Below are 13,664 nucleotides of genomic sequence, written 5' to 3'. Positions count from 1 at the left end.
TATATCAATAGGAGGAGACATCAGTGGTGTGATTAGGCGAGAGGAAAAGTACGAGCAACATTAATCAGACTAAACCACTAACATTTCTGACGAAGGAGTCATTCATTTGTTTACAGGTGTCGGTGACGTTAACTCTATATTTGATTCTGTATATGCATCATGGGCCAGAAAGAGACACACACACACACACACACACACACACACCTTCTCACACTCACTGGTTACATGTGTATGAGGTCTTCTCTCTTTGCTAAACATTTAGGCTGTTATTCCACCAGATCTCTGACCGTGAGTTGGAGTTTGTAGATACACACGAGTATCTGTCATTAACATAGTGGACACACACGTCCCCAGTCAACAATAATGAACATGAACTGTCTTTCTCAGAGGCCAGTGCACCATTACCTTTACTGTCACTGGCTATTTATCTACTAATCATTCCCCGGTGACTCCTGACCTCCTCTCATGTCCATCGCTGGAGGAATACTAATAAAGCCGTACCGAGAGAGTGCGTTGGAGCTTCCAAGCCGGAATCTTTGCATTGAATGTAAAAATGGAAACAAAGGTGCTCCATAGAGGAGATAAGAATTGACACAGAATAATGTGTGATACCTTAAAAGATCCCTCAGCTTTCTGTAAACTCAGGGTTAGTTGAGTTAATAGTGGCTTTCTCTCTGTGACAGGAGCAGGAAACTGAGACGCCGCCCGTGTAACATCTTGCTCCTCGGAATACCAAAGTGATCCAAGGAACAAGAAAACAGAACGATACAAAAGGCATGTTTCCCCAGACTGCATACAAAAATAGACTTAAAATCCGACATAACACCCACTTTCTTCTGTCTTTCCTGCCACCCGTCCTTTCTTTGAAGATTGTGCACATTAACCTTTCTAAACACCTTGCTCATATCCACAAGAGAAGTTAAATATTTAATAGGTTATTTATATATTAAATCAAATCAGTATTATTATTTAATCAGCCAACGTTTGCCAATAACACAGAGTGTTATTGCATTAACAAAAATCAGGTGTACAGTACACAGCCTATTATTACTATTCCCATCATCTTGAAGTAGTCACATTGAAATATGTGCTGCGGAAATCAGCGTGGAAATAAGAAATATGAGTTGAGTAATTCAAGTTAGCTTATACTGTACATGCAAAACAATATAATCCATGCCAAAGTAGAGAAATCTGAAAAACATCCTGTCACTCTCTCTGTGTCTGTAGTGACTGCAGGTTTTCTTGAGAAGCTTACAGGAAACACAAGGAGGTGTTCCTTAGACCACAGTGGGTTTTGGGGGGTGTTAAATGTCCATTAGGACTGCACTATATCTCTCTCCATGGTGCGGTGAAAAGCCCCAGCACTTACCAGCAGCCTGCAGCCTGTGGTGGCATCTTCTCACTGAGGCTGTGGGATGAACGTCAGAAACATGGTCATGGTAGTCATTTTAAATGTAATGTTCTTGCATTCTCTGATAATTGCATTTTTATGACTGCTCCAGTAGAAAGATTATCCAAACAAAGCCTTGTTTCAGTTGAAAGCACATCAGCTCCCATGTAGCGGATGACTAAAGATCTAATAGAAAGTGAGATTTGAAGGCTTTGTAAACCATTTGTGCCATTAGAGGGGTGGCTAAGCGTGGCTTAAATGGGAAAAGTTGACGTCCAATCACCAATCATGGTGGAACTTTACAAGAAGGAAAACTCGATGGAGCAAAGACAGAAGCTTGTGACCACAGCTGCCCTATGTGTGTGCAGTGACACGTCAAAGAGGCACTCTTGTTCATGACACAAGCTTCTCCTCCTTTTCCACAATCCTAGAGAACCGAGACTTGTTCAACAAATGTACTGCCTTATTCAGACCATCAGGGAAAGAGCGATAAATATATTCAAATAGATTAACTGTCCCATGCATGCTGCTCAGAGTAATCGCATTGACTGGCTCTTCTGCCGATGGTGCAGGGTTCCATCTTCTCCTCTTGCGCCATACGCAGTCAGACAATATTAAACATGTTTTGACTTTAATGGAATGTCAAGACAAGAAAAATCTCATGATTTTATGAATTATATATATATTTATACATTGGAAATTTGTCTACGACAGTGAAAAGTCATCTGTTGTAAGGCGGACGTTAGTCATAAATATTTTTTTATATCAAATATTTCACCTGTAATTATTTGACCACATTGGGTGCCAGCGCAGACAAGCTGTAAACACAAACACTGACATCGCCTTTTAAGTTGATATGGCTAACTGGTTAGCAGACAGTTATCTATTTACACATCCGAAATACACTAAGTTTGCAGGAAACTAATGCAAAGGCAGGTGATTGCTGATTTAATTGCTGTAGTCAGATTTCCAGGTCACGTGCGTCAAGTGCTACTCACAGGTTTTAGCATCGCTTCATTAATTAGCACTTCCTCAGTTGTTTGTGAAGTGTCCCGTCAAAGTAATGAGCCGCCATTCATTATTAACGATAATTCATCTTCACATTCATAATTCATCGTCGATGGAGCCCGTAGGGAGGCAGAGGCAGGGCCAGAGTTTGGTGACCTAAAACTTCATTAACATTGTCTCAGGATTATTGGGAAGACAACTTTGCTGTCCCTGGTGAGGGTTTATGGCGGGTCAGTCCCATCACGGAGGTTGATGGCGATGATGACGAGGGTGATGATGAGGACGGTGACGTACGGAGATGTGTGTGTTTGTGTGTGCGTGTGTGTGCTGTGAAAATTAGCATTTTTCTGTGTGTGCACAGGTTTAAGAGTGTACACTGAGTACAGCTGAGTGTGCGTATGGCGTATGTAAGAACCCTTTTGGATCTCGACACCCCCATGTGCATCCCCCCCCCCCACCACCACCCTCGTCCTCCCCATTCTGTGTAAATGAAAATGCAAGGCTATATTTGTACAGAGATGATGTCACAAGTGGTTTGAGCGATGAGCCTATAACTGTTGGAGTCGGTTTGTGTGACAGTCTGACAAACCCTGGAGTGCTCCAGTGACAGACTGGGATCTGCTGGCTGCTGGCTGACACAACAGAAAGTAAGTACTCTGACTTTCTTACTGAAGGGGCTTAGTTTGCCTTTTTTACAGGACCTGTGGCTGAGTTTAATTCTTGTGTGTATATATACGAATGGGATGCTACAGGAAATGTAGTTTTCTTGTTGGTTTGAATAGGACATTTTGCTAAATCTCTTCTTCTTTCAGATTTTTAAAAAATCCTTTCTGTCAAATAAACAGAGCAAGTGTATATTTTTAATTCATAATTCAAATGATTTGGTGTTAAGGAAACAAATATGTCTAGTTGCATTAAAGGGAATTGTGCATAAAATGATTCAGGAAAGAAATTGGATTTTCTATTTTGCTGTAAGGATGTATCAAAAGTCATTACATAAATATAAATATAGATATGTGTTTTACTCAGAAATATGATGTACAGAAGCTTTGAAAGCGTTACACCCTGTGCACATACAATATATATATATATATATATATATATATATATATATGAATATATATGTATATATATCAAATGAAAAAATGTATGTAGAGCTGAAACTGACAGTTTCAATTGACAGAAAAAAAACAGCAACAACTTTGATAATCAAAGTCATCGTCAATTTTCAAGCAAAAATCCTAAATATTATCTGGTTAATGCGGATTTGCAATTTGCTTTTCTTTTTCTTGTGTGATACTACTTTAATATCTTTGGGTTTCGGACTGCAGGTCAGACAAAACAAGGATTTTTAAGACATCACCGTGACTTTTGACAAATTGTGAAGTTTCTTTTATATTTTCTGCTACATATATAATATTAGTCAACTCATTAAATACAAAATTGTGCGGTTATATTGTTAGTTGCTAGATGCAAACCTATTTACTACACAACAGGAAAAAAGAATATTCATAACATCAGTGTTGAACTGTAGTGCTTGGTAGGTGCCGGTATAATATTGTTACTGAAGCATTGAGCACAGCTTTAAATTGGACTGTATGTGAATTATGGATTGTATAGAATTATAAAAAAAACCATAATTTTCTTGTTTTTGTCTCATAATGGTGACTCTAATTCAGAATTTACATAGAAATGACACAATTTCAAGCATGTTAAATTCTGACCTGATGTGCTGATTATATAAACTGGTATATGTCTGTGCTGTCCTTTGACCAGGTCTTCGTAGTTGAATAAAGGTTGATTACAACAAATTTCGCATTCTGGATTGCCCTATCCCTCCGTAACAATAAATCACACATTGTTGTATCTTTGATGATCCAGGTAATCGCCCTACACTATGTATCACCTAAGGGTGCCTGTGCTTCTCCTCACCCTGCTTGTGTTGCTGCGCTGCGTCACCGCTGCCCCAAGCTACAGGTAAGTGTTCACGCTACAAGCAGAGCACTGAGCTCGTTGGTGTGGCTGTGCAGCGACTTGTAAAAAAAAAAAAAAAAACAATATAGGGGTCTAATATTAGGGTCACAGTTTCAACAGTGGCAAGCAATTCAGCTGTGCAGGTTTCACTTTGCTGACATGTGGATCGTATCGGACCGGAGGTCAGCAGACAAGCAGCTGAATATCAGGGAAATTGTGCGACAAGTGGGACTGTAATGTCCTGCGTGAGGATCAGCAGGGCACTGATAACTCTGGAGGTAGAAGCCAATTGTGCTTTTGTGTGGGGGAAAGTGCCTTCGTTGTGCAACTCATGTGGAGCTAAGTGCCCACTTTGTCTTCTTGCTCTCGGGACTAGTGGACATTTTGAAGAGGCTATAATCAGCTATCAGTGTGAAACGATTTGGACCTTTTCCATTTCTGACTCAGGTACTTCACTCCCAGCTCATCCAGCGAGCGGGAAAGTGGTCTCCCAGACAGCGACGGCTGGTTAGCTCCCGGGTTAATCTCCAACCCTTTCCTCGGCCTCGTGGGTACACGACCGCAGAGGGGGCTCACAGCGATGAACAGGTAACGGCATTTACAGGAACCAACAGCTGTAATAAATCCCCGTTACATGAAAAACATTCTCTCTCTGTACTTTCTCTCACCCCCCCCCCCATCCCAGCCACCACATACAGAAAAGGAAATGCAACACAGCCACCTGCGTCACCCAAAGGCTAGCAGACTTCCTGGTCCGCTCCAGTAACACTATCGGTACAGTCTACGCACCCACCAACGTGGGATCTGACACCTACGGCAAGAGGGACCTACTGCAGCCTCCCATCTTCCTGCCTCTCTAGTGCCGACGGAGGAACGTCCCAGCGCTCTGATGATGTACCCACACATCTCATGTAACAGTGATTGTGAGAATGACGTGACTAAACGGTGACATTGATGGTGATGGTGATGATTACGAACAGAGTTTTCTTGTTTTATTTGATCGACTTTAAGAAACAGTGCCTTTAATTTAAAACATCAAAAGTCAATATTGTGTTCTTTCTTTTCTGACTTTGTGCATGTCGTGGCTCTGTTAATGCTGTTCCACACTGGCGTGATGTGAATATAACAATAAATAAAAGAAAACAGATGTAAAGCCATATGAAATAAATGTTGATTTTGATAATAAAATTGTGAAAATATATATATTTTAATCTGTATGCGTTTTAAGTCACATCATTACATATTATATGGCAAATGCATGCATGACTTGCTTCATCATGTTTCTCTGTAAGTAAGCCCGCAAGACATCCAATAGATCAGATTAGATTAGCTACATTAGCTAGAGTCATGTCCTGGGAGTTGACACAGGTAACCGAGGAGGAATGCCATGCTCCCTATACATAAATGTAATGTTGACCCATAGACCATGGCATGTCTGAGTCATTGCCTAGTAACATCGAGGCCTTAGAGAGCGTATACACCGAATGCCTTTTAGGCTCTAAAAGACACACTAGCATTTGGTTGAATTTACTGAATCCATTTGTTCAGTCTGTTTGTTTTGGTACAAATTCAACCTCTGCTTTTATGTAATCTAATGTCATCTTTTAGCACAATATTTTTAAGGAATAGTTCAACACATTTAGAAATGCACTTATTTGCTTCCGAGAGTTAGAAGATTTCACTAACGTGTCTGTACAGTAAATATGCAGCTGGTACCAGAGGTCAGTTAGCTCAGCCTGGGATAAGGACTAAATGTAGTGGAGAAACAGCTATTGAGTCTCGAGTCTGAGACAAAAAATGGTCCAACAGATTAAAGCGGCAATTTGATTTCTACACTTCAGTTTTTGTACAGATTAGACAACACTTAGCACACTACTGTAACAAGTGCACCTTACCACGGACAGCACCTTCTCAGATGACAAATGTAAATCCACTAAAAAGTTGTTTATTTGAATACTGTATAATAACACTGGTGAACACAGAAGACAACATCATTATTAATTGTCAGATCCCTTTTAAGACTAAACACAAGGTATTTGTCTCTCTATTGCAGGCTGCCCGTTAAGAAGTCGACTGTGACAGCTATTGAATACGGCTTTCTAGCCGTCTTAGTATGATTTTTTTATATCGGCATTTCCACTGTGTGTACCAAAAATGTACTCTAGCAGTTTGTGCAGAACACAGCATTTCAGTTGCAGAGGTACTTTATGAAGGAAGGAGCTCTAGATAAGACTGACCTTCTCTGCTGTGACAGCTAACTGTTAGTGTACTGAGAGTTTCTGTCGGACAACGACACATTGATTGATTGACACACAGTGTTGAATTCAGACATGTGTTGCATTTTTCACGTTTTTATATTGGGCAAGGTAAAAATTAGTGGGAAAGAAGATGATAAGCGTCTATATAAGCACTGAAAACAAGTATGATAATATCATGAAAACAGGGACGATTTAGTGTTTTACAGACTAAGCTATCTATAAACTAAGCTATCTTTTCCTGCGTGAAATATAAGAGGGATTAGATGTTGTTCACAGGGAGTTATGAGTTGATAAAACCTCATAACTGAATTTAGTTATCAGTGATCCTTCTATGTTTTTTGTCCCCCTCATAACATACTAATGTTACATTGTGCAAAGGTGAGGTAAAAGACACATTTCCACTACGGTGGACAATAAAGTTTGCATTGCATTGTGACGAATGTTCATTTCGACAGCATTCTTCAGCAAAATGATTAATTTAGTTGAAATATACAACATGCCTGTATGTATTTGTACTTCTAGTTAATTAGAAGCCTTAGCATTTACAGCCCAATAAATATGGTCAGGTTCATTAACTGTGATCCCATAACATGATCAATAATGGAGGCTGTTAACCTCCATTGTGCAGGGTTCCCCCTTACAAAACTCAACTTAACTCTTGGTTACATGCATTGTACTGCAAGTAATCTATGCATTGGTGTGGTAACAATTCAATGGGTGTTTTGTGGCATTTGGTTGGCTTTAAAGCTAAGTAAATAATATGGTCAATGGCCACACAGCCTATTGAAATGCATCCACAAAAACATCCAAGAGCACTTTTAATCAATGAAAATATATATATATATATATATGTTGCATACATTACAGTTAGTGTTTTTACATCATAAACAAACTCCATTTGTCCAAAATTCCTATATATCTGTGATCACAGTACTGTATTCCATATAGTCATGCGTTGTCTTCCCGTGGGGTTTATTCAGGGTATCGTAATGCAAATCAAGAGGGGAGGTATGACGCACAGCATTAACCTGTGGTTGATTACCAGTGACCCAATCATCTCAGACAGTGACATCAATACTCCCATGCATGGTTAACACCGGCATAAAAGGTTTTTCAAAAATAGAACAAGTGGCGGCTTTAGCTGACGAATCCAAAAACAATGCAGCCATTATCCGCCAAACACCCTGACAGCGAATGGGGATCGTGTCAAGATCTGTCGATTACTTCATGTAAAATCACAAATGGCACTGTACTTCAACTGTTATCCGGTGGTGAGTTGTTTATCACTGCTGTAATGGCGGTGGATGGATGTTTTGATGGAATTTCAGATCTGATTCATGACACGGAAACCACATTAATCTCTGACATTAAAGATACAAATATAAACAGGAGGGTTGCCCTATACCACCAAAGTGTAAAACACAGGACTGTAACCTACTCCCACTGCAAAGTTGATTTGTTTTATTGCAGGGACCAGACAACAAATAAATCAACATAAGGTAACATTTTCTGATTCTAGCAATAATATCCTTTCATTGCCAAATGTTTCTCTCAAAGACTGAATATACTGCTCTGTATATTAAGCAACTTGTGCATTTTGTATATTTACATTTTACCTTATGCCATGACTGTGTAAATGAGGGGCACTTAAAGCTGTTACATTCATTTAGTCTATTCCTACTTAGCCATTAAAGGTGATTCTAATTCTAATTTGTGATATTAAAATTGCCCTATATTTTCAATCATCGTTGACAAACGCACAAAATGCCAATGCAAATTATGACATGGTGGATTTAGCTATAGGGTAAAATAAAAAAGATTTGGGTTTTTAATCTTGCATACTGTACAGTAGGCTGTTTGAGTAGGTGGGGACATAATTGACCCTACTATAGCTAGCACTGCAGATATGTGAAACAAGTCATTAAATGATGTTGTATGCCCACGAACAAATCTTTGTAAATATAATTAGGTATCACATGGCACTGCACAGGGTTGGCTGGAAATTAGATGCATGGGTGGAAGGGAAGCTCTGTTTGTATTGGTGAAGAAGTTAAACAAACATACAGGGCCTAAGTCTTTTTCAAATCAGTTACATATCATTTTAAATTGATTTAACTTACTTTGTTAGGCTCTTTTCATTGCAGACATTTCTACTTATCAAAGTAGGAAAATATCTTACTAGAGTTCCATGGCCTTGTTCTGTTTGACTGTCCCAATAAGCCAAGACAGTATGACAGGGAGCCATTACACAATACTCTAGCAGGATCCTGAAACTAAACCAGCTAAATGGAATCCAGCGATTATAATTTTTTGCAAAAAATATTCCTGTGATCCTGTATGTCTTTACGTGAATGCCTTCAAGCGTGAGAGAGGCATTCATATTAAATGTGGAAACTTTCAATCATACTGACAACAACAACGCCACGCATTGACTAAAAATAAAAAATAAAGTTTTGACATATGTGTACATATTGTAGTTACTATGCGATATTCTTCCTTCCATAGACCTGTGGTGTCTCACAAACGTATGTCAAAGCGCGTCCTTCAGTGTGTGCGATTGGAAAACTTTCCTGCTGCTTGCCGTAGTTACTTGTAAACACGGAAGTTACGTTGCCTCTGTGCTCTATTGTCATGTGCTAAAGAAAATTTTGGGCATCCAGCTATCACAGGAATTGTTTTAGAGCATTTAAACACTCTTACCAATTACCAGTTGGGTCTTAAATGTTTATCAAAGTGTCCATGCAGAGAGAGAAAAATATATAACCACCATTTTGTCTGAAAATGCAAAGAGAGCTAGTGTTAGCTAGATACCGTTAGCTTTGCAATTTTCTATAAGGAATGGCAGACAGAAAAGAGAAGACATTTAGGTTTGTGATCGTGGGAGGTGGCATCGCGGGTGTGACATGTGTTGAGCAGGTGAAAAATGAATTGTTAAGTATCACGTAAGGTCTACACAGAATATATCTATGAACCTAGCTTGGTACCTAGGCTGTACTGTAGTGCATGTCCTATAGCTACGATGCATTGACTTTAATCTTCACTGACAGCTGTCATCCCAGATTCCATCAGCTGACGTGGCTCTGATTACAGCAGGTCCCCATATCAAGGCAGTGACCAACTATAAACAGGTCAGGAGGATGATGATGATGATGGTGGTGGTGGAATTGAGGGGAAACATCATACATACACATATTGCGCACTAAAAACAGACAGGGTTTGTTTCCCACGTGGTCTCTCGTACAATTAATATACGTTTATCAGATATTAAAACTTATTTATATTTTTATGGATATATTCTAGTTTGTATTGATGTGTCAAACACCTGTCCTACACAATTTGCTCTAAATATTCTGTACCCTTTTCTTTTGTTGTCCTTGGCAAGGTGTCCAAGACACTAGAAGAGTTCGATGTTGAGGAGCGACCATCCAGTGTTTTGGTGGAGAAGTTTCCCAACCTTACTGTCATCCACTCTGCTGTGAAATCACTTGACACACAATCACATGTAAGTAGCTGTTTTGCAGAGTTGAGCAGAAACCGATAGATCTAGATAGTGTGCATAAATACAATCATTTTGTATTTTATGTTTTGCTGTGTTTAGATAACATGTTGTTTCTGGCTTGGTATTCTAGATTTAATAAGAAATAGGGACTGCTAGTATTATTTGTATGTAACTAACAACTGTAAATATTAAGCCAACCCTGCTGTAATTCCCCATTAGTTGTTTACTGATTATAATGTTATAATTTCATTACAATTCAGACTGATTTCCTGCAACATATTTCAACAAAGGCTTTTTGGTGACTATTATCAGCCTACTATCGCCATCTTGTGGACATGCGGCTCCAGCACGTGGTGAAAGTGCAGTATATAGGGCTGTGATTAGACTATGAGTTTTATGTCCAAAATACAACACCAGTGTGTGAAAAGAAACACTACTTTACCAAAGTGAGAAGAGAGAAACTAAAGTCAAAGCTTGATGGGAAAATGAATCTCTACTTCCCGTTCTTCTTTCTATTTGCAGTCTGTGGAAACCGCAGACGGACGGGTTTTCGGTTATGAGAAGCTGTGTATCTGCGGAGGGGGCACACCCAAGCTCCTAACCTGGGACAACCCTTATGTCCTGGGGATACGGGACACAGACAGCGCCCAGGTACAACCCTCTGGGTGTTTGCATAGTTATTGACACGCAGGTCTGAAATTCCTTAAGACACTGAACAAATAAGTAACAAGAAAGAACACCCTTCGGCTTTATTTTGTTTGTGTTTTGTGCTGTGTGCCATTTACGTCCTTCCCTGTGAATGTGATGTTTCTGCTAAGGTACAGTACATTCCACAGCACTGGGCCTCTCCGCAAAAGTACATCCAGTAACATTTCAACAACTCCAACTGCTCCAGTATCTGTTGCATTTGTTTAAAGCATGAAGGTAATAACATAATGTATATAGTTCTATCATTTGAATGTAGACATTATCTAGAAATGGTGAAAACAACACATAACAGCGGTTAAGGGGTCAGGGGTTAAACAAAACAAAAATAAATACACATGTTGATGCTTAACAGTTTCCCATGTTTTTGTGTTTCAGCATCTTCAAAAGCAGTTATCCAGCGCAAAGAGAATCGTTGTTGTTGGCAATGGTGGGATTGCCCTGGAATTAGTGTAAGTAAACTATAACCAAAATACTGAAACAAAAGTTTCATGTATTACTTTTTCGGACATGTGTGATTGGGTTCCTATGTCTCTGTCATAATTATTCAAATTGAAATGTTTACGATCTTCCATCTAAAGAGCAAATATGAGCCAATATGAAACCCCTTCATAAAACGTTAGCGCCATGTTCAAAGATTATTCACTTGTCCAGTCACTCTGTGTCTCTGAACATCTTCTCTATAGGTATGAAGTGGAGGGCTGCGAGGTGATCTGGGCTGTGAAGGACAAGGCCATAGGAAACACCTTCTTTGACGCCGGGGCAGCACAGTTCCTCATTCCATCACTGGAGGTGGACAAACCAGGAAAAGCTGCTCCCTGTAAGAGACCTCGCTACACCACAGAGGAACCAGGACCAGGAGCGTCCCAGACCTTCACAGCAGGTCTTCATTTTATTTTTATTCAAAATGTATTGCACATAAATATCCTCGTTTTCTTTCCTGCTACAGTAGCATCTGTCCCAACATGATGATATTCTTGTTTTTGTGTGTTCATTTCAAGATAAAAACGCACGAAGGCATGGTTCTGGTCCTACAGAGGCTGGCAGTGCCCTCGGTCCAGACTGGCACGAGGGAATAGTTCTACGAGGAGCAGAGCAGGTGAGATAGTGTGTCCGCTTTTGTTACTGAGAGCCTCTGTGCCAATCCTCAAGCACGGTGGTCAGCTTAGGAAGTTTATTTGTGTAGATGCCACCGTCTGCATGTCTTCACCTTCTGTTATGTTACACCTTCCTCCTCTCCTCCTGGCTCACCTCCCTCTGCTGGCGTGTGCTCAGCTGTCCCACAGAGTTTCACTGGAATACCAGTGTGAGGTGGAAAAGATCTTCACCTCTGCGGAGCTGCTCAATTCCCCTCAGCAAACATTCAGACCTGAGAACGGTGAGAACAAGACCGGCTGCTCGGATTTGACCTGTGACTCATCCTTCCCTCGCTCCCTTTTTTCTCCCCCCTCCAACTTTTCACCCCTTGAGCTTTTCTCTCTCCTCAGAAGGATCCTGGCCAGTTTACATCAAGCTGACAAATGGAAAAACATTTGGCTGTGATTTTGTTGTCAGTGCCACCGGTGTCGTGCCGAACACTGAGCCATTTCTCCACGGCAACAATGTAAGTAAACTCACCCGTGTCATATTTGCTTTAGGGTACCTTTGTAGTTTTCTATGAGATTCAAGTAATTCCTGTTGTTTCTTATTCATCATATGGTCACACAGCTGACCAGCTAGTTAGAAAAGCACATCAAGTGGCAAATCAGGACTAAATTTGTTCATTGACCATTAGGTCTGCGAAGGCAGCCCTCTTGTACTCTTTTAATTGCTACAGCACTGCAATTCTGCCTCTTCTTGTACACAGTCTGAGGTTATGTAATGCAGCGGGGTATTAAGGCCTCTAGATATCACAAAAGGACAGATCAACTTTTATCAATTCAATAGTGTTGAATTCCCTTTGGAAAGCCTTTTCCCCCTCAAAACAAATGTGCATTTTACAGGAAAGAGTTTGCTAATTACTTTGTTTTACCCATTTGTGAACATTTAGTATTAATTATACTTTGGTTCGAAATGCTGATTTTGTTTTGGGGGGGGGGGGGGGCTTTACGTATTTAGTTTGCACTGGCAGACGATGGCGGGCTGCAGGTAGATGACCACATGATGACATCAGAGCCAGATGTGTATGCTGCAGGAGACGTGTGCACTGCATGCTGGGAACACAGCGCACTGTGGCAGCAGGTAAACTAAGTGGCAAGTCATTGCATGACAGCCAGTGTTATTCCTCAGACTTTGCACCTTTAGAAACTGCAGTAGGTAGGATAGCGCCTGATTGCAAATTATGTAAAGTGACCAAACTGATTTTGTCATCAGTCATTAAACACATGAACTGAAAATCTTTTACTAGAGTTGATATAACTTAATAAGTAGTTTACACACAAACTGTACTGAGTAATTTATACACATAGGATAGCATTGAAAATGGGTATGGAAACTGTGAAAATATACAAGATTCTAACTTATTTTGGCCTGTAAAAAAGGCCATTTTGTCTTGAAATGAGTCAGTTTAGGCAGTCAAGAAAACGGGCTTGTTTCAGTCCCCTGGCACTGATCGATCATCAGGAGGTTAGAAGAGTCCATATGCTAAGGTTTGTGTATGAGGAGTGAGATTGGTTAGGGTCAGGGGAAGAGTGGGAGCAGAGTAAGACGTTCTGTGGCCACAATCTAGCATCTAACAAAAAACAGTGTTGTAGGCCTACTTCCTCTATAGATTTGAATCTCATACTGTGTGTGTGTGTGTGTGGGTGTGTGTGTGTGTGTGTGTGTGTGTGTGTGTGTGTGTGTGTGTGTG

General features: G+C 40.2%; 2 protein-coding genes across 4 annotated transcripts in view; both read left to right on the top strand.

Annotated features, from left to right (window-relative positions):
* The first annotated feature begins 2,992 nt into the window (after positions 1–2,992).
* Positions 2,993–5,516, top strand: iapp (islet amyloid polypeptide). The gene is made up of 4 exons (XM_031865501.1): positions 2,993–3,045; positions 4,280–4,375; positions 4,820–4,960; positions 5,058–5,516. The coding sequence occupies exons 2-4, from the start codon at positions 4,296–4,298 to the stop codon at positions 5,230–5,232; spliced, it is 396 nt and encodes a 131-aa protein (XP_031721361.1). The 5' UTR covers positions 2,993–3,045; positions 4,280–4,295; the 3' UTR covers positions 5,233–5,516.
* A 3,717-nt stretch (positions 5,517–9,233) lies between these two features.
* Positions 9,234–13,664, top strand: part of pyroxd1 (pyridine nucleotide-disulphide oxidoreductase domain 1) — a 5,769-nt gene continuing 1,338 nt past the window's right edge. Inside the window, exons 1-10 of one of the 3 annotated variants that reach the window (XM_031865564.1) lie at positions 9,234–9,546; positions 9,690–9,758; positions 10,013–10,132; positions 10,652–10,780; positions 11,213–11,286; positions 11,521–11,717; positions 11,836–11,933; positions 12,110–12,212; positions 12,322–12,437; positions 12,932–13,054. In XM_031865564.1, coding sequence (XP_031721424.1) covers positions 9,469–9,546; positions 9,690–9,758; positions 10,013–10,132; positions 10,652–10,780; positions 11,213–11,286; positions 11,521–11,717; positions 11,836–11,933; positions 12,110–12,212; positions 12,322–12,437; positions 12,932–13,054 — 1,107 coding nt within the window. In that variant the 5' untranslated portion in view covers positions 9,234–9,468. Of the gene's footprint in view, positions 9,547–9,677; positions 9,759–10,012; positions 10,133–10,651; positions 10,781–11,212; positions 11,287–11,520; positions 11,718–11,835; positions 11,934–12,109; positions 12,213–12,321; positions 12,438–12,931; positions 13,055–13,664 lie in introns of all 3 variants that reach the window. The other 2 variants (XM_031865563.1, XM_031865562.1) reach the window with 2 other exon arrangements.

This window comes from Anarrhichthys ocellatus, unplaced genomic scaffold, assembly GCF_004355925.1.
Source record: "Anarrhichthys ocellatus isolate YVR2014 unplaced genomic scaffold, GSC_Weel_1.0 scaffold33, whole genome shotgun sequence".
Classification (NCBI taxonomy): domain Eukaryota; kingdom Metazoa; phylum Chordata; class Actinopteri; order Perciformes; family Anarhichadidae; genus Anarrhichthys; species Anarrhichthys ocellatus.
This window is presented reverse-complemented; position numbering and strand designations above follow the sequence as displayed.

Excerpts from the sequence above, each read along its gene's own strand:
- iapp (XM_031865501.1), top strand. The coding sequence starts at position 4,296 with ATGTATCACCTAAGGGTGCCTGTGCTTCTCCTCACCCTGCTTGTGTTG. Across the intron at positions 4,376-4,819 it reads ACCGCTGCCCCAAGCTACAG|GTACTTCACTCCCAGCTCAT; the intron begins GTAAGTGTTCAC and ends TTTCTGACTCAG. Across the intron at positions 4,961-5,057 it reads GGGCTCACAGCGATGAACAG|CCACCACATACAGAAAAGGA; the intron begins GTAACGGCATTT and ends CCCCCATCCCAG.